The 21,744-nt window shown below is 34.0% G+C and overlaps 1 protein-coding gene across 1 annotated transcript in view; it reads right to left on the bottom strand.

Moving 5' to 3' along the window:
- The window catches only part of LOC148300191 (uncharacterized), a 56,094-nt gene that overhangs the window by 6,396 nt on the left and 27,954 nt on the right, over positions 1-21,744 (bottom strand). Inside the window, exons 7-9 of the mRNA XM_088275128.1 lie at positions 2,509-2,684; positions 1,419-1,522; positions 448-582 (exon numbers count right to left, since the gene is read on the bottom strand). Of these exons, the coding sequence (XP_088131254.1) occupies positions 448-582; positions 1,419-1,522; positions 2,509-2,684 (415 nt within the window). The remainder of the gene's footprint in view (positions 1-447; positions 583-1,418; positions 1,523-2,508; positions 2,685-21,744) is intronic.

The following is a 21,744-nucleotide window of genomic DNA, read 5'->3' as shown; positions in this document are numbered from 1 at the left end:
TCAACACACCTTTCTTAATTTTATTGATAATGCTTGTCTCAGCTTTGCATTCCTTCCTTATTTCACTATTCAAACATCTATCATACATCGTTTTGTCGCACATTCTTCTGAGAGATCGCATTTCGACTGCATTCAGTCTACTTTCATTCTTCTTTTGCCAACTCCATGTTTCACTTCCATACAATTAGGGTTGGAACCAGGACTTTGTTAGTGTTTTTATTTTATTTTATGGTATTTTTGTTTGAAATATTATGAGGGAAAATTATGAATGATTTGAAAAGTGCCAATCGTGGATTTTGTTAGAGGGCTTGAGGGCGAGGGAGGTCGTCAAACAAAATTGGGTGAGTGGGATTATATTGAAAATAACCTAATGTATGAATCGTAATAGTGAAATTAGAAGGTAATCTCATGATAAAAATAAAAAGAATAGTAAAGATGAATGGTTACCAATTCGTGCAGTTGTTTGGACAACTGCGAGTTGAGTGTGAGGAGAACTTGCTTCTGGTCGTCGTGAGCCGCAATGGAAAGGTTGAGCTGGCTCTGCGCCTTCTTCAACTGCGAGGACAGCTCCGCATTCTCCTTCTGGAAACACATTTGAACCAAGTTATCACAAGTTTTTACTTTTTTAAGGTGAAATAAGCATTTATGTATTAATTGTTACATCAAACATTAATTTTTTAGTCAAAGTTGTATTTTATTATTTAAAAAAAATATATATTGTGACAATTCGGCTGTCCAAACTTAAAACACAGTAAAGGACATTTTTTATGGAGTACGTTTTTTTTGCATTTTTGAACAAAGTAGAATCTACTTAGTCCAAAAATGCAATAAAACATACTACAAAAAAAATATCTTTTACTGTGTTTTGAGTTTGGGCAGCCGAATTGTTTCACCTAGTTTTGGCATTTTCAAACGAATGCCATAACTAGGACATCGTTTGAAAATATCATAACTAGGCGAAACAATTGTCACAAAATTGATTTTTATGTGTTTTTTAACAATAAAATACAATTTAGTAGACTCAAAAAATCAGTGTTTCATTTAACGTTTAATACAAAAATTAAAATGGAGTTCTACAAATCAAATGCCAAATCTATAAATAAAATTAAATAATCAACCATTTTTTGACATTGGTCAGTGATAGGACACCATTAATTTCTCGGTTATTGCAAGTATCGATGTAGCTTAGGGATTGAAAAAAATAAACAAATCAGAAAGGCATCAGAAAATTCATATTGTCACGGAGATTTTTCTCTTTTCGGCACAATGCCTACAATTCGGTTCATCTTTGACAGGACATCCACATTTTGGTTTTGGTATGAGATTTTTTTTATTAATTATTTTTGTCAAAGGGTTTAAACATTGATAATCTAGATGGAAGCAAATCATGGCAGAAAGATTTAGTAATAAAAACTCACAATGAGGTCTTCATTCTTGGTGGCAAGTTCAGCTTCCAGGTCACTCACTCTCAGTCTCAGGAGGGATATTTCCTTTCTCAATTCATCCCCTATGTCTCCACCGCCTGTACAAAACAATTTATTAAACATTTGAATGTCTAAAAGTCGATGACAGTATTTTTCTGGGTTGCTATGTCATATGTCATACCGCATTACATCGTCGTCTGGGGTGACTAGTCTAGGGGTGACGCCCAGACTAACAATGCTGTAATGCTAAATAATGAAAATTATTGGAACACTCCTTGCTCTTCTCCATTCCCGTTATGTTTGAGATAATATGTAAACTTAGGAATAGCATAAAAAAGATTTATTACTTGTATCCATTTGTATTAATAAAGGGTTTTATTTAGGCCTAATATTCGTGAAATCGCAACTTAATTTTCTCTAAACCCAGGTAACATATCGCTCACTCCTTTCAAGAACGTCATAAATAAAAAATCGTCAATTTTCAGTTGTGCATGTTTTCGGAATGCCCATAAAATATACTGTATCCCAGCAAAAGAGGCATATTTTTAACTTAATATTTACCCGCTACAGTGGAGAAAGCGTTATTTTTGCATTTTGAAGAAAAGGTATGGTTTAATAATTTTTTTAAATATACTAAATATTTTTCAAATGACGAAACAACCTACAGGTTTTACCAAAAAAAAGTCTGTTGCACAGTAAAAAGTTCAATAAGTGGCTTGATATTTATTTACATTGTATTATATTCTTAAACTTTAAAAACGTTCTCCTGAATAATCAAGTTTTTTGATTTATGACGCTCTTGAAAGGAGTGAGCAATATGATGTGATTGTTTTTTTCTTAAAACACCTTTTTCGTATTTAAAAAAAAAATTGAAATGGTTTTGAAAAAAAATTGTTATTGAAAAGAAAGAAATACAAAAATAAAACATATTTTTTTAAATTCAGTATAAATTCTTAAAAACAAACAAAAATTCAACATATATAAATATGTTTATATTTTAAATTGAGCATGAACACACGTCCAGCCCTGAGCGGATTCTGGTTTGAACGCTTGAGATGATTACTATGGTACGAGGACTCGTCACCTTTGGTGTTCTCGAGGTAGTGCGCCTTGACGCGCGCGTTCTCCTCCTTGTAGCTGTGCAGCTGCCGCTTCCACTCCTCCACGTTGGCCGTGGACTCCTGCAGTGCGCTCGTCAGGCGCAGGTTGTTGCTCTTCAGCGTGGCCAGCTCCACTTCCCACTTCTTGGCGTTGGCAGAACTGTAACAAATCACGCAAGAACTAAATTAAAATCAGATTTAAGAAAATAAAATATATATTTTTCTTTGCGAACCATTGAAATATTCCAAATATTTCTCGAATGCAAATTTTGAACAAGTTTATAAAAAAAATATCAAAAAAAATATTTTTCCTTAGTAGATTGAGGAATAAATTAAATAAAGATACTGCGGAACTTATTTATGAAACTATCATTATTCCACATGTACATAGATTACTGCTCAACAATATTATATTTAGCGAATGAAGGAAATTTAAATAAATTAGAAATTATACAAAATGAAGGGATGAGAATAGTTCTTAAGAAAAATAAATATAATAATGTAGAAAAAATGAGAGAAGAACTAAACTGGTTACCTATAAAAGAGATTAAAATTTAATATGCCGATATTTATACATAATTTTTTTTTAACGTTAAATTACCAAAATATTTTAAGGATAAAATAGTTTTAAACAAAAATTGTTAAGAACATTTAACTAGAAAAAAGGATAAAATAAGACTGCCATTTATGAAAAAAAAAAGAGTCGCAAAATTGTTTAATGCATAAGGGTTTGAAAATGTATGATGAGATGCCTGAATGTATAAAGAATGAAAAGAGTCTGAAAGAATTTAAAAATAAATGTTTTGTGTACTGTAAGGAAATGTAAATATATATATGTAGATGTAGTAAATTAAGTGTAAAAAATATTTTATAAAATGTAATTTAGGCTAACTAAAGAAATAATAAAATAAAAAATAAATGTGTTTTAACAGTATTCCTTTCACGAAATTCAGCTTTATCGTGAAACACTACAGAATAGGTTAGGTTAGGATACCTCAATGAATTATTTAGCTACCAAAAGGATTTTTTTAAGAAATTCAAAAATACATGTATTTATTTGAGTCAGTGGCGTGCACAGAGAATTAATTAGGGTAGGTAGTAGAGGTAGGTATTAAGGTGAGCTGGTACTACTTAGTAAGGTAGGGGAGGTAATGGTTGCGTTTTTATATGTCAAGCGGGTAAGTTAGGATAGGCACTGCTTTCCTGCCTATATCGCTCACTCCTTTCAAGAACGTCGTAAATAAAAAAAACTTTTTCAGGATTTTTCAGGAGAACGTTTTAAAAGTTTAAAAATATAATACAATCTATTAAAAATAAATATCAAGCCACTTATTGACCTTTTTACAGTGCAGCGGATATTTTCATGTAAAACCTGAATGTTTATTCTCCATTTGATAAATATTCAGTATATTTAAAAAAATAATTAAAAAATACCTTTTCTTCAAAATGTAAAAACAACACTCTCTGCCCTGTAGCGGGTAAATATTAAGTTTAAAATATGCCTATATTGCTGGGATATAGTACATTTTCTGGGCATTCCGAAAACATGCACAGCTGAAAATTGACGATTTTTGATTTATGACGTTGTTGAAAGGAGTGAGCGATATGCCAAGCGGGTGAGTTAGGATAGGCACTGCTTTTCTGCCCATATGGAAGGCACGCCCCTGAGTGTTTCATATTTTTTTGAAAATTCACTCTCCATCTTTTCTTCCCTACTTGCAGACAAACCTCTTTAATGGAGACTGCGGTCACAATTATAAATGAACATTATTTAATGAGTGTTCCCAATTGATTTGTTAATACAATATAAGTAAAACATTTTTAATTTTCGTTTATTCAACATTTATAATGAAGATTCTAGGATGAATTATAAAAATAATATTGATACGCGAATTTGGAGCTTCAAAAGAGTAATCTTCGAATTCGGAAGAGTGGTCATTATTTTTGTTCGTCATGTTTTCGTGAGATTTGGTGAGATTTCGTAAAGAAGTAGATCTAGGTCTAGCGAAGTTGTCACAAATGGGTCAGCACTATGGCGGAACGATTTACCAATGGAAAGAATAAAGAAATAGGACGCTTCGTTGGTCTCGCTAATATGCTGCTCTGGATACGCTCGCTACAGCCACCGCGCACCGCGCACCGCGCACCGCAATCTTCACGTTGACTCATCGCTCTTACATAATGCCCACCGTACACCATACACCATACACCCATACACCCATACACCATACACCCATACACCCATACACCCATACACCCATACACCCATACACCATACCGACGGTTTTCTATCTGTTCACTTGGCAATAATTACGATTTTGAAAAATAATTGTCAAGAAATTTTTTAATTAACTGAGAGTGCGTAGTGGTTTCGATTCCCGATGATGTGTTTTTTTTATTCTAATATTTGATAAAAACATCATCCTGGACTGAAGAGCGGGAAGATCACCCTTCCTTCGTGTAACGATCAATATAACACCACTCCGATGCAATGCAGTGTCCTATGCACCATTGGGTCTGGATAAGGGTGAGAAGAAGAAAATAAAGTGCAAAATACCGAGTTGATTATATAATATATTTTATTATTACCATTATTTTTTACTCTGTGTTTTATTGATAACTGATCTTACGACTTTAACTAATGTACATTTAAAAGGTTTTGTAAATACAGGCATAATCAAATCGAGAATAAAAACACGCGTAACCCGGGCCATGATAAGCGGTGTTGCATAAACCGCAGCTGGATTTCTGAGTCACATGGACGTTAGGTAATTAAAAAAATATTTTATATGAAAGTATTCTTCTACTCCCGGCTCCTGTATCCGCACAGAGGTGCACAAGGTACTACACCAGATGGACGCAATGTTCAACTGATCGTTAATTATATACAAAGCCCTTTTCCTTTTTAGAACTCCCTGGGAATGGACGCGGGACCTCCAGCACGTTAGCGAAACGCCCCAACCACTACACAATGAACCCTGGACGAGTCTTGAATTTAAAGTTGGTGAAACTCTGCTCTGAGCTTGTTGCGAATCGCGGTAAATCCTACATTTGGAGCAGATTTATACACAAGATAATGCGCGCGCACGTTCAGCGTGCAACCAGTTTAATGTTATTAATCATATGGGAAATGAAAATCACTCTCGATAATCTGATACAAACTGTTGCGTACTGCGTACCGTGTACGCCTAATCCGTTCATCGTCTAGTTAACCTCCTCGGGCCGGTCAGTCCGTGCAAAATGTGCACGCTGAACCGGCAGTCGGCGGTTAGAGATAACCGGCCGTTGGATCCGATGCATGTTTATTACCAAAACAATAAGAATGTAAGAAAAGTGTTATCTACGTTACGAAACGAGATCATTTCCTAAGGCTGGCCACTCTCAACACATCCGATCGCCTCGCAATGAGCATGTAACACACCCATTGTTGGAAATTAGCAATAAACGCGCGACCAATCAAATCGCGAGTGGCGATTTATTGCACTATTGTTTACATCGTATTCACTTTCTTAAAAATCGAATCGAAACATAACAAATGTATCCTATATCCAAAAAATACGTAGCATAAGTGTTAATTTCACCACCAGCAAATATATCGCGTAGATACAAAACAAATCTTAATTTACTTACATTAATTTATATGCACCAAAAACGGATAACAAAACATGGACATACAGTGGAACCTCTCGTAACGAGTAATTCGCTTAACGAGCAAGAAAATGTGAAAAAGCTGCTCCCTTAACGAGCGACATTTTGCATAACGAGTTACAGAGAAAGGGCAAGTCCCTTTTTCACGACATTATCCTGTGAGCCGGAACTTGCGCGCCAGTAAAAACAAAAAAAAACGTTCGCTTAACGAGTAAGATTTTTGAACGAATTATGCTCGTTATGAGAGGTTCCATTGTATTTATTTAACTTCTTGTACATAACGTATGTACATTGCTACGAAGCAATATCTTGTAACCAACCAAAATCAGACTAGTAATTAATAGTGGCCGAGTTTTGTACCTTACACAACTGTTGAAATAGGCGTGCAGATAGTGTTTTTAACATAATTGAGAACTTATTAGGAGCTGGAGGTGAATTATTAAATAATTACAATATTGTAAATTGATGGTGGGTACTGTAAATTGATAAAAACATAGGAATATGTATGGAGTTGGGAGAAGAGAAGGTGAGGATTTAATGAAGAATGATATGATGAACAGTTGGGGTTCTAAGGATAGATGGCAATGTTTCAGACGTATCTCGAAGGTTATCAGAGATGAAGCGGAGACGTGATTCATTCCCATGGCGAGGAATGGAAAGTATTTACACTCGAGTATATAGACCGTAATCAGAAAGATGCATAAAATTCTCAACAATATATTTTGATGCATCGAGCTTGTGAAGAATAGCATTAAGTACTAAGAGAGAGAGTGTAGGTTCACCCAAGAAGGGTGAAAAGCCATCAAAAAGAAGAAGAAGAAGAAGAGAGTGTAGGTTTATGCGCAGATTATATCGTACTATTGTATGCATGTATATTGTATAGAGTATACTATTTTGTCCGCCTCCGTAGCGTAATGGTCAGCACGCTCGGCTACCATTCTGGAGGATCCGGGTTCGATTCCCAGGGGGGGGTAAAATAAATATGAGTGATTTTTTCACTGTAATATTTATTCATATTACCCTGGACTGGTTGGTACCTGAAGCGGAGGGCTGATCACCTTTCCTTCATGTGTAAACGATGAAGATAACACTGCGTTTATATGACGCAGTGCCCTATGCACCATTGGGGTGCGGATAAGGGTTTTATTATTATTATACTATTTAGAAAACAGTCAATAATAACTAACTAATATTCACAAAATATACTAACAAAGTGACACTGCTCATAGTTTTTTATCACCCAGTGCACAGAATATAAACGTGTATTATGTTGTGATGTAATAATAATTTGTAATTGAATGAAGTGAAACGATCTCGCGACTGTAAAGTAAAGGAAGTAAGTGAAAAATAAAATCCAGAGCAGAGACAAGTCAATACCAATAAATTAATAGTTTTAATATTATTTTAAGAGGGTTGTCTTCATCACGCATTTGCTACTAGAATTTTTTAACGCAATGCAAGGTAAATCAAAATCCAATTCTAAAAAAAACCGGCCCATAGTGCGGCCATTCGCGTTCTGAATTTGAACGTTTGAGATCTCAGCCTTAATTTTATGACTGCAGAGTGATCAGTCCTGCGCTGAGGAGTGGAACAAATTTGCAAGTAAATGAGCTCAGGATGAAGAATATTACTGCTACGTGCAAAAGGAAATGGAGAAGGGATCGGATAATATCCGTAATATCTAGGACACTCGGGGTTGCATATCCATATTTGTACATCACTAATATGTTCAAATCAAGTAAATATAGGGGCCAGAACAAGAGGTACAGAGATTATTAGTAACATAGAACCTTCACACTCACTGCATCCTAAACGATTAAAAATAAAAAGAGCTGTTATTTTACGAGATATATGCTAAAGTGCGCTGTGTAATTCTACACAAATATTCATGTTTACGAAACATATCTGCATTGTCAACTATCACTAGTGTATTGAAATAAAATAACAATTGTGTAGTCGATATACTGATGATGTCGGCTACGAAGAAACCCGGTCGCTGGTCAAATAAAATTCGTGTGAAAAAAACTACATTCTTCATAGTTGTTATTTTATTATATAAAATGCAGATCCACAATGTCAATACAAAACTTAAAATTAGTTTATTGGTAGATAACACCTAATAAATTGAATATTCATTGTGTACTCACTAAGAAATTATATAGTGTGCGCTTTGAAGGTATAGTGATGGACTCCCATCTTAACGCGAGTTGAGCAAGAAGCAGACTTCCGTAAGCTGTACATATTACCACTACTTCCACATAACGCCACCGCGAACGGAGGACGGACAATTCCCAAAAATTATTGCCGTAAATGTGTTCGTAATCACATAACTCTTATGTTTATTTTTATTGCATTACATTGTTAGTATCGAGAGCACTAAAGTAGAGCGGAATTGTAAGATACAAATTGATAAAACGAAAAATTGTTGCATATTAAAATTCGATCGCGAAAAATGATTGCATTTTAATCGCAATGTACAATGAAACGGTTAAATTACATATATTTGTTTGTTCGTTGTGATATTTTAGCATTTCGCATAATTGTAATTAAATCGTATGGAAAAAAATAGACAGTCATGATTTTACACTCGCACATCGTGTGAGAAGAAAAACAACAACAAAATATGTGGCCATTAACAAAGACATAAATTTAATAAGATTACTATGTTTACTAACACAGACGACATAACATATGTATACGTAATTAATCTTTTCAGATGATAACTGATTGCAAAATATACACATATTCGCAAGGGACTCGTACATGTTCTTTTCCTAATCCTCCGCACCCAATAATACATAGGGCATTACGACGTATCTACGCAGTTTATTATTGGTTGTTTATTACGTAAAGACAAGGTCCTAAGGTCATGATAAAAATAGCGAAGGACATTGGTACCATAAACCAAGCTAGGAAACAAAATGCCGAACCCTCTTCTAGTGGAACGGAAGGTCTGCTGATGACAGTCAACAGTCCGCCTTCTCCTGAGGAGTGCGTGGTTTCCTCCCAGCAATGAGCAAATGCTGACAAGTTCCCGATTGGCCCACACTAGATTATTCCTCCTATTCCCAACATAGATTAAAATAAAACATTTGATTTAAGTTAGAGGAAATAAAACTCCACTTAAAGATCTATAAACCTTGTACATAATAAGCAAGGTAAATAATAAATGCAATTCCCACATTAAAAAAAATAGAAAAAAGGTTCTACGGTTGTAAGCCCTGCCCTTCGGTTATCAGTTGTGGTGTCATGGTGTGCATCAGTGGCGGTCGGTGACATTTTGTAGAAGGGATGCTAGACATCAAATATGCACACCTAGACGCTAGCCCACGGACAAGATACAATTAGTACAGTCTAAAATTATCTCCATAAATCCATTAAGCTCCATAACTCAATAAGTACAGATACAAAATATCTTAAATGTGTTATTCGGACGCAAATGCTAGGGATGCGAGCATCCACAGCATGTATGGACGAACCGCGCCTGGTGGGCATGTGAATGTTACGATGAATGAGGGTTAAAAAATAAGAAAATGATTTGTGTTATAATTACGAGGCGAGTGCGTGAAAGACCACCATTATAATAGCGTGAGTGCGAGACTAAGTAAGTGTGAAAACTGTTGACTGAAAAAAGTAACTTTCAGTGTTGGCGAACTCGAATACATTATCGCTATCATCGGCAGAACGCCGAGCACGGCTGCCATCGTGACGTGACACGCACACTGGCGCACTGGCTACTAATGCACACACGTGTCAGGCTAGCGGGATCATGCGAACCTTTCCTATATAATCACAATAACATCGCAAGACACGCCTGTAACAACCGCCAATTTTAGGATCCAATTAACAGAATAATTAAAAATGTTCGCACACTAGCCGTAAGATCGGCGTTAATTTAGTCTAGGGTTGAATACAATGCGAGTGTGTCCCGTTTCATGGTACTATATGTACATATTAATCATACAATTTGTTCTTTTTTGTCCCTTTCTTCATTTTATGAAGCATCGCGGGTTATTAATTAAAAACAAGGAGTTAATATAATTTATATTTGAAGCACTAACTTTGTGATTTCCACTTTATTCGGATTTAATATTATTATTTCGGAGTAAATATTCATGATGAGGCCCAACGAAATCAAGAAATTATGACAAGATTTCTTTAAGCACACTCGTACGGTACTAATTTCTTCATAAAAATGGATGACTTGGGGTATAAAACCAATTATACAGGAGAATCTTTACTTACTCTAAGTACCTAGCATTTCGCTTCGTTCTCTACGACCAAATAATACAGGATTACGACTTTTTCCCAGACGGTTCAGAATTCATAAAAACTAAGGACTACCGACAAATCGGACAATTTTCAAACGACTAATCGGCCAAGTAATCAGCATAGCCGACTATTTTTAAAGGTTTTTTTTTAATGGGAATATTTGTGAAGAAAAAAGAAATCGTATTTTACAAGGACAACCATAAAAACTACTTACGTTTCTACGAAAGTTACATAGTTTTAATTATTAAAATTATAAAAGGACATTTTATTGTCTCTTGTGAAAAGCGATTGCGAGGTAATAACATAATGTGCTTTTTTCTTGAATGTTTTTTTGTAGGTACTTTGTGGCGCATTTTATAAAACTTTATAACATGTCCATCCCGAAAGATGACAAGGTTTTCGAAACCGGTTGGAGGAAAGAACCAAAAATAAAATTAGTTAAAAATAAAGTTCTAGTTTTATTTTAATGTGAATTATTGTTTTATTTTAAACTATGGAGCCGACGAATCGGTGACTGGTTGCCGAGTAGTCGGAAAAATTGGCAATGGGGCCGATTAGTCTATAAAAACTATGGGATTTATCGTGTCCACAAATTCCTTTACACTACATGGTAATTTTTATTTTATTTTCAGGAAGGTGTTCTATGAAGTACTTAGTATTTACATACATCGAAACCTACGCTAAACGGGTACCGAAACAACAATAAAATCGTGCAAGCACCAAGTGTGCATGTTCGCCATTCTGTACTGTAAGTGAATAATAACATTTTACATTTTGCAATTAGTTACGATAATTCCCGACATATCCGCGAATGTAAAATGGAGTATTCTACGTAAATTGTAAATATAGAAATTACTAAATCTTCATACCTTAGTGGAACTGATATCCGCAAATAATTCAACAAATTAAGTAGAAGATTTTTATATTTAAGTGTAACTAAGATTTGTTTTCAAAATAAATTAAGTGTTTTTCATGGTTCCGGAAATGTGTCCACCTCCTGCTCTATCTGGTTTCCTGTTCCGATGTTATCCATTCCTGCCTCTCAACGTCCTTGTAGTCTACTCACTCTGTATCGTAGTTCTTAGCAATTAACATGGCTAAATTCTAAACTATTGCATTATTTTAATTATCATCGTATTTTTAATGCACTAAAATAATTTCGCGTAATTGTTTTAGTTACAGTGTTATTTATTATGTTATATATTATTTATACAAACAATATTCAAGATTTAGACTATTACACTGTCGAGTTAATGCCTTTTTAAAATATATATGTAAATATATTTGTGTTTTTATTATTTACACAAATATTTAAATTTCATACTTTTCCTATGAGCTTAAGCGGCCCATTATTAGAAATAGCTATCTAATTGCGGTAGAAGGGTTCGAACCGAGAAACTCTGACTTGAGAGTCCGCGACACTAACCACGGGATCACAACCCGACACATATGCATACAATATGTTTCAATTTCATGGACATTCCGATGAAAACATTGAGATTGCATACCCCCCGTACTAGTAGTACCTTGCCTAAATTGAACACTGCTAACATGCATGTCAGCCTTCGTAGTTAAGTGGTTAGCGCGCTTGGCTTCCATAATGGAGGTCCCGCGATTTGATTCCCGGGGGGATAAAATATCTATTATAATTATTTTATTTCACCCCGGACTGGCGCCTGAAGCGCAGGACTGATGACCTTGCCTTCGTATAATTAACGATCACTTAATGTTCCGTGGGTGCTAATGACGGTTAGAAGAAGAAGATTTTTCCCTTGAAAATTCATTATCTATATATCGGTCTTATTTGATGTTCACAAGCAAGTCTGAAAAAAGCACTTTTTAGCAAAAGTAATTTTTCATGAGGTGTACGGTCACCTCGAAAAGTTATTCCAGTATTTTAAATACTACTACTACTACCATCACGCCGTTTCCCCGCAGGGGTAGGCAAAGAGGATGGAACGCCACACTCTTCTGTCCTGACATACACTCCTCGCTTCCTTCACATCCATACATCTAGTCATACATGCCCTCCGATTGCGCAGACTTTTGACACTGCCAGATTTTAGGTTCTGATTGATCTGATCGTGCCAAGTCATTTTCGGTCGTCCTCGTTCTGTTTTCCTTCTCACATTCACCACATATATATACTGCCTGCCAGTATTTTAAAAGTCGTAATATTATAGAAAAGCGGGTAAGTAGGACAGATCTGTTCCGATTTGTACGTCGGTAGTAAGGTGATCAGGCGCTAGTTTCATGTAATAGCAACACAATGATGCCTACACGATCTGGCCATTTCTCTACTCGACAATCATAGACGCTAAGCCAGTACGGATGAAACTGTGGTTCCCGACAGGAACTCGAGTATGCGGAATAAACGAATATAGAGTCATAACACTGATATACTTATGCATGCATATTACTTAAGGGAATCCTACATATTGGCAATGTATAATTTACCAGGCTAGTACGACAATGTAACCCCGAACGCCCTAGCCATCGCTGCTTTCTCCTTTTTCTCCATTTTAATTCATTCCACAAAGATTGTTTTGCAATTTTGTCGATTTTGCTGAAATTATTTATTTAAAAAAAAAAAACAGAACGAAGTAGCTTCTTCTTTTAAACTTATAACTTATATGGTACATACTTATTTGTTAAGTTTTTTCATTTTCATCTTTCTGATTTTTTGTTTTCTGTTAAAAAAAAAACAAATACTTATTTATAGTTTATATTAGCACTTTTAATCTATTTATATTTCTGATATATATTGTATTCTTTCCAGTACCCTTTATTATAATAAAAAATAAAGTGCATATCCCACACACACTCCATGCCTTTGCGAGATCTTTTTTTGTATAAATTTAATTTTTTTGTACTTGTAATTATAATATATTGTGAAATAACAAAAAAAAAACAGTAAAGAAATAAATCCCATATAGGGGTGACCTTCACGCTGAGCTCATTCAATTCGTCATATGCGTCATATAATCCCTTACAACATACCAAGGATCTAGAATCTAGATTCTGGATAGTTATCTTGTGAATTGTGATCAGTTGACTGCAGCTCACCATGATATGACGTCGAAAGGGCGTTTAGGTACAAAAGGTTGAGAAACCCTGCCTTCGCTATTCTATATACATAGACCAGTCGGATTTAATAATATGCACATAGTATTTGGACGGTTGCATAATTGAACACAGGCGATACATATTTCCACTTTCTCTACGGTTCTTGAATAATTTTCCTACAATTTTGTGAAGATTTATGGCTCGTTGTAATGTGTAACATAGTGGACTGTGCGCGGTGCACACAAGCAAGTACAAGCAGGTACATGCCAGCAGGTACAGGCTAGCTAGACACCCATTTGTACTACACTTTACATGCCACTTTTCACATTGACGTGACAATTATATTGCCTACTTTGTAATAATCAATTAAAAGAGAAAACAACAGTTACTACCTTAATATCATTTTATGGGTTACGATTCGCTGATTAAAACTGAAATATAGAAAATAAATAATTAAAAAGTCAAATGGGGCCTTGGCAACAAGCGATGAAGTAAAATACAGGCAAAATCTATACTTATCAACGGCATATAGGTTAACTTCATTAATTCTAGTTTAAACAGATTTTTTATGAATAAAAGGAAAAAATGGATTGCTGATGGATTATTGCGAGCAAACGTACCTCAAAAAAGAATGTTGTAAGAAATTGAAATTATGAAAACGTTAATTTAATAAATAAAATAAAACCTACTTACAAAAAATACAGAGATAAAATTAATAATGTAATATGTGATTTGAAGATTCCGATATAAATAGGGTTAAAACGTAATATTTTCGTTCATATTAAAAATTCTATGTTTTTATTTTATGTCATTTTGCATTCTGCGTTGTTACTGTAAATATACGATAAATAACTTTGAAAAGGAAAATGAAAAGTTTACTCAGAAATACGTTGGTAAAATTTGATTTGAGGCAATTAAAATTTACGTAATCTTGTGAATCAAATTGTGAAAAATTATCGTTCGTAAATAGCGAGTTAATAGCAAAAGAAATATTGATGAAAACAGTAACTTGTGATGCCCCTTAAGTAATTTTCCTGAGTGTGTCATTCAATTTACACAGTAATTAATTTAATAATGCCGACCGATATATATATATTTTTTTTGTTGTATCATCCGTCAAAATGGAGCAAATTCACCATTATTTTATAGCAGTATCCCCCAACAAGCCAGTTCGAAATAAATGACAGACTCATACCACTTGGTATGAATAAGTTGGATTGAGGAAAAATGCAATTACATAAATTGCAATTGTAAGAAATGCAGATGACCTTGGGCTCACGCTCCGAGACGCCTTAGGAAGTCGGATTACCCAAATTCTGTATCTCCACTTAACGGATGCGATTTGAAGGATCATATTTATGAATTGACTAATTAATTCCACGAGAGGAACTTACCAAACTAACAACCGACAACACATTCCGACTGGTTAGAAGAAATTAATCTAAAAACCTTGGAAAAATGCATCTTTACACCAAAAACAAATCATTTTTTCTATATTAATACGAATTTTTAATAAATGTTTTACTTAGTAAATACCACTATTTCTTAAAATCTACTGTGACACGTGTTTCGATGCATTCAAACAAATGATGAGAATTTACCGAATAATTAAAAATGAATAGATTTTTACCACAAAGTGACTTCCGAATCAATTAATGAAATGAATACGAATTATTTCATAATGAGAATTTATACTTATTTCGTAAAGACAATTTTTTATTTCACGCGTGTTCACGTGTTGTGTATTTCACGCACTCAACATCATCATCAAACGCCGATGATAATGATGCTAAGTGCATCGAAACACGTGACACATTATTCGTGATTGGTTTGCAGCAACGAATGACACCTCCTTCGCCATTCCAATACAGTGTTATATAATAATTATTGGTATTTACCAAGTTAACTTCAAAGCTAAAATGGATAAATTCATGTTACCACGAAACATGAATGAAATAAAAAATAAATTATTGCATTGCTGCAATTAATACAAAAATAAAAATAAAAGCTAGAATACTCACAGCCGAACTCGAATTGTGATAAATCATAACGTGGCAACACAAGATGGCTACATCTTCTGATATATTGCACTTCAAATTATATAAAGCAAAATACGAACAGTTTTTTATCGTCACCCGTAAAATGTATGAATGTGTTTAGAGATACTTCTGCGATAAAAATCGAAATGATTTTATTTAAAGAAATAACCCGACAAGCCTCAATTTTAGAGGCTAGTCACTGAGACTAAATAATAATAAATATTTAAACATATTTTTCAACTGGCGGGAATCGAACCTTCGACACCAGTTTCGAAGCCTGAAATTAATCACAAAAATATTCAATTCGAAATATTTTTTACGCAGTGTTATAGTAGGTACGAAAAATTAAAGTTATGTAAAAAAGTTTCAGGCATATATATAATAGCCCCACCGGAATAATTTATGTTATTGGATGTATGTATTGGAAAGGGTTACGAATTTTTTTTTCAGTGGTTGAACCAAATTATATTTTTTTTTACCAAACACTAATTATGATTTTTTTTTACATTTATTTGTTAACTATATATACACATATAAATACATATACTGTATACATTTATAAAAAAATATAAACACAATTAACATGTTTTTTTGCAAAGACCCATCAAGCCACCTTGTGTGTCTTGTCGGTGGAGTTCTTTTTACATAGGTTTTTTATTGTTTTTGATCTATTTTAACCTAATATACACACAAAAAAAGAAAGAAAAAAATATACAAACTATTTTACAATTTTCATAGAATTAACTCATGATCAATTTACCCACTCCTTTATTTTGCCTTTGGTCCATATTTTACTTTGACCTCTTACCTCTGTCGGCAACAAATTAAAAATGTTTGTAACGATTTACAACATTCTGAGTGTGTCCAAATACTTGTTCACAAAATCTGGATTATTCTCATGTATGTGATTTTAATCCAGGATTCAGACCTCACATACTAATAAAAGAGTTTCTGCTCAATAAAAAGCTTCTTTTCATCTCACCAATAGATGTATCTGAAGTTCTAATGATTCAAGAATAATGTTTCAAAATTGGTTCATATATATAGAGTTTGAGTAGTGTGGTTATAACTTCCAAGAATTTGAGTAGTGTGGTTGTCAATAATGGGTAGAATCGGTGAATGTTACACGTGTGTAAAGTGATCACTTAAACCAGCCTGTGACGGTCGTCAGCCCCGTAAATGCCAAGACTTCCATATTCTTATTCATCTTTGATGAGATGTCAAAAGAAAAAGAATACATATATTGAAGTGTTCTGTAGATACATGATGCACGATAATTATAACATACGCCGATTGATAAACAATTAGGTGTTAGTTTCGTCTTAATGGACCTCTCAGAACACAAACCAAAGAGAAAGAATACGGAGAAATTGACAGGTAGAACAATACAATGTCTCGTCTCTTGTGTGTTGTGGAGATGTACGGTCCACAGGCGCTTGGAACAATCATTTATATGGCACTAAACACAACGAAATTCACACGAGATGTTGGGAATCGCATTCGCGAAATTGAAATGTGGACTTTCTTCGGTTGATTTACACAAACCAACATTCGCAACAAAAACGGCGTTGCCTAATAATAAGAGAGCACGATCAGCGCAAGATTTTATTATGTGCGGATGAAAAAATTTTTTTTTTTTAAAATTCATTTACATTTATAGTTTTGTTATTATTTTTTAATAATAAGAAAAAAAACCTTTACCCCATTTTATCGCGAAAATAATTGACAAATTAATAAACAGACAAGCTCATATTAAGCCTTTCGTTAAAGGTTTATTTTTCGTACCATGTTTCATAAAAAATAACCAAAGTTGATAAATATATAGAGAATTTCATGACCAACGATTAAGAAAACTATGATTTTTATAAGATTTAAGTTTTTTAGTAACATTTCTTGGTGGAACTGCATATTATAGAATAAAATGATAGCTGTCATTTTTTGCACATGAATTTTATTTGACCTGCGACCGGGTTTCGTCTGATAATGTCGGTTATGACAAAACCCGGTTGCTGGTCAAATAAAATATTTGTTGAAAAAACTACATGGTTATTATTTTATTCTCTATAATTTTTACATGAAAAAACAAGAGGTCTGTTAGGATGGCCTTCCTGGTCAACATAGGTAATACTATTCATTCCCAATTCATTTTATTTTCTAAAAAAGAAAATAAACAATTATTTTGGTACGTCTAAATGAGTGAGTACGCAATAATCTACGAATTAGTATGCCAGAGATGAGTTACTTAAGAAAAATGTCACCGAGATGTTAAGAATAGAGAAAACTGGGGAAACTTGTTTACAGTGCGGTACCTACTCTCACACTCTCGGATTGAAAAACAGTGAAACTGTATGCAATATCTCGGCTGCGCGAGCCTCTGCTTATCCAATAAGTACATCTTTCAGATGAAAAAGAAGAGTTACAATTATGTTGAGCGGCTGCATCTGCAAATCTTGACATTTTGAGTATCTATCCTTTAAATCACAGTAACAGCATGTATTTTTATTTTACCAATCAACTATTAAAAAATATGAAATGTGGATATAATGACAGCGTTTAGTCAAGAATCTATGAATACTTGAATGTTCATGTTGTCGTTTGGGAAAAAAGTTTTTATTTTAAAATCCTTATCTATCAAACGAAGTACAGCTAAAGTAAAGAAATATAGGTACAATAAAGAAAAGAAAAAGCAAAAACCCAAAAAAATATATAATATAATAAATGTATTACCAACAAACATAAATAACAAGCGTAAGTCCCTCTCCAAGCACAAGAGCTCAGACTCTTTATTGGTTAGAACTAGAAGTAAAAATGTTTAGAAAATGAATTTAAATTATTTAAAAAAGGAAACTAAAAAAATGTAACCATATTAAATAATAAAAAAATAGAATAAGAAATGAAGCGGATTGAAGTTAAAAAATGCATTTGTGATCGTCGCTGGGAGCGTAATTCCTCCCATTCAAATTATGATATTTTAAAAGTGTCTTAACTTGGAATGAAACATCTATCATTCTTCCTCTTTTATACAAGAAGACGGAAGTCTGAGCATCCCAGGGCTTACGGCCTGGCATTTAGCCGGCTTAAGGAATCACTTTATACACTTGTGTATAGACACCTTTAAAATTGACACCTCATCCGTAGGGTAAATAATCCAGTGTCCGATTATAATAAATAATATTAATATTGAAATCATGATACTCTGGTCATGTTTTGATAGTATCCAATTCTGCCCGGTTGGAGCGAGAAACCCACATGAACTAAATATTGGAAATCCGATTGGCCACGTGTGAATTTCGGTCGAGTCACCTCACAACGTGCGCACATTACGGATGATAATATAGAAAAGTAGTTAGTTATATCACGACAGCTAGTTATTATTATTATGTAGTCCATTGCGTAATGAGCTTCCCCCACATTTCCTAATAATTCACTATTATTAGATTAAGCCTACGAAAATTATTTTCCGTCATTACTTTACATTGCGTAGAACACTACATCATATTATATCACGAATTTCACACAGTTAATAAATCGAATCGAATCACACATAAATTGCAGCCAGTAGCCACTTAACGACCGAATGAGTTTTTCACAAACTTAGTGGTAAAACGTTTAGGCCCATTCAATGTAACAAAGAAGTTTTCGAGGAAAATTTGCGCACAGCAAATATGGGTTTGGAAAAACGTATTTGATAGAAAAATTGCACTCGCCGTTTTACGTTTTACAAGTATCACTCATCCACTCTGCGATAATGGAGATCGATATAAATATTGCATCAAATGACCATTTCTCAAGACAGTTTTTAGCAAACAGATAGATAAAATTTTAAACCGAAAACAGCCTTGTAATCTCAGTTACTCTGCAAATTTCACGACGCCAAAGCTAAAAATTCTAACGGATTTTCAACAATTAATTAACTTGAGGACTAATAAAATAATGTAAAATTTGCAAAAATTATTTCATTATATTCAAGTTTTGTACTGACATTTATTATGGAACCGCATAAGACTGGTCTGATGATCTCAGTTACGACGAAACCCGGTCGCTGGTCAAATAAAATTCACGCGGAAAATACTACATAGTTATTTTATACTATAAATTCTTTTAATCTATCAAATGACAACCATCAGTCAGAAATGCTTCAAACTGGATTTATCGCTATTAGAATTATCCAAACTGGTAATTTGGACTACCTGGAAAGCGTTGCATACATTTCATGGTGCAATATTGGCATATTGCAATACGAGTATAATAATTCTAAAATTTACCGAGATAAAACAACCATTCTGAGTGTCGTCAAAACAAAATACGTAAAGCATTGTCTAGAAGCATCTGATAACAACATAATAATTTGCGAATTTCATCATCGTTCTCTCGGTGAGTGGAAAAATAAATATGGTGTACGGGCACGGCCAAAACCAGGTTAAATAATTAGTCGAGTTATAATAATAAACTGCACTAATTATAACAATTTATCAGCAGAGAAATCATTGTAAGATTTATATTTGCATTTGAGAACTTCTTTTCGAGTGGCCGATTCGTTTCATAAGAGCCTTTTAAACTGGGTTGTGAACACATATTTTTATAACCAATTTACGGATCTATTATACTAATATGGTCTGCCTACGTTGTGTAATGGTTAGCGCGTTTAGCTACCGCGCTGGAGGTTCCGGGTTCGATTCTCAGACGGGGGTGAAAATGAATATTAGTGATTTTACATTCTAATATTTATTTAATATTATCCTGGGCTGTTACCTGAAGCGCGGGAGTGATCGCCTTCGCTTCATGTAAGTAATGATCAAAATAACACTGCGCCAATACGATGCAGTGCCCTATGCACCATTGGGTGCGGATAAGGGTTAGAAGAAGATTATACAAACACGATAAACGATAAACACGGTCAAAAACTTATCCCCGTATGTCACACACATTTGATTTGTCATTGTTCCATCGATTATTACAATTTTCAGTATAGGATTTTCGTATGTTTGAAGTAAAAATAGGATAATTTACTACATTTTACCGAATTATAATAATGAATTAATAATCTATAATGAATGTGGAAACAGCTCCTTGAATACACTTCTTTTAAAACCGATTATGTATTTTATTTCTAAAGGTATTAAAATTATATAGGGTTTAAGTCTTTCCCTGCCCAGTGTCTTCTGGTGAGGGTGATTTTCTTTTTAAAAAAATAATGTCTTGGTACGCCAAGGGTAAATCCATTCAAACGGTTCGCCCTAAATTGATAAGCCAACTAAGAGGAATATTAGTGTAAACTTATCTAATAACCGCCTTACAAAGTCCGAAAAACGTTTCGTAATGCATTATTAGGCATCAATTTGTACACTTGATTATTATACAAACATAACACAGCCAACCAATTAATTATACATATTTCCTCTTAATTAGTTTGGTAAAGAATTACCGACCAAATTTATACGATCAGATAGCCGTAACGTTATAGGCGTATTACATTACACAGTGGAGCGCTTGAGCGCGAAATAACGCCAAAAGGTGGAGAGTTGCGCCATTTAGTGAACAATCTGCATTTCGGTGTAATTCGTTTTTATTTACATAATTATTGACCATTATCTCTTATCCACCATTTGTGCGTAAGCCGAGAAAGTTTTCTAGTCGTTGTATTACCGATATATTCGTACATAGGGTGGAATCTCCCCATTCGTGCGCTTCTTTATTCGGGCAACTAGCCATGAATATATTCCATCCGATCTGATTTTATTATGATTTTTATATTTTATAGTTTAAGTTACAAGTACAATAAATTATATTTCATTTGATGTTTTGACTCTTATGACTATTGAGTGTATACGTATGGTTTACAGACCAATCAAGGCTGCCACAAGTTCATCGGTGGTCGGAGTGATGCCGGTGTTTCTGGAGAAGTGAAAAAAACTACACAAAATGTTTTGAGGACAAGAAGAGAAGATGGTCATGACCCTCAGCAATGAGGATATCAAACAGTAACATCATTTCACGACGAGTGTCTGACGACAATAAATATAATTTTGTTTGTATTCTGTATTCTTTATTTACATGTCAATACATTGTTCATACTAATAAAATTTAAAATTTAATAAAAATTAAAAAGATTTTTATTTAATTTATACACATTCTTATATAACGAACGGCAAACAATTTTGTACCATCTAAAATCTAAACATTCTACTTGAGCGA

The sequence above is a fragment of the Brachycentrus maculatus genome, unplaced genomic scaffold, assembly GCF_059751285.1.
Source record: "Brachycentrus maculatus isolate JH-2025_06_01 unplaced genomic scaffold, ASM5975128v1 h1tg000797l, whole genome shotgun sequence".
NCBI classification, from domain to species: Eukaryota; Metazoa; Arthropoda; class Insecta; order Trichoptera; family Brachycentridae; genus Brachycentrus; species Brachycentrus maculatus.
This window is presented reverse-complemented; position numbering and strand designations above follow the sequence as displayed.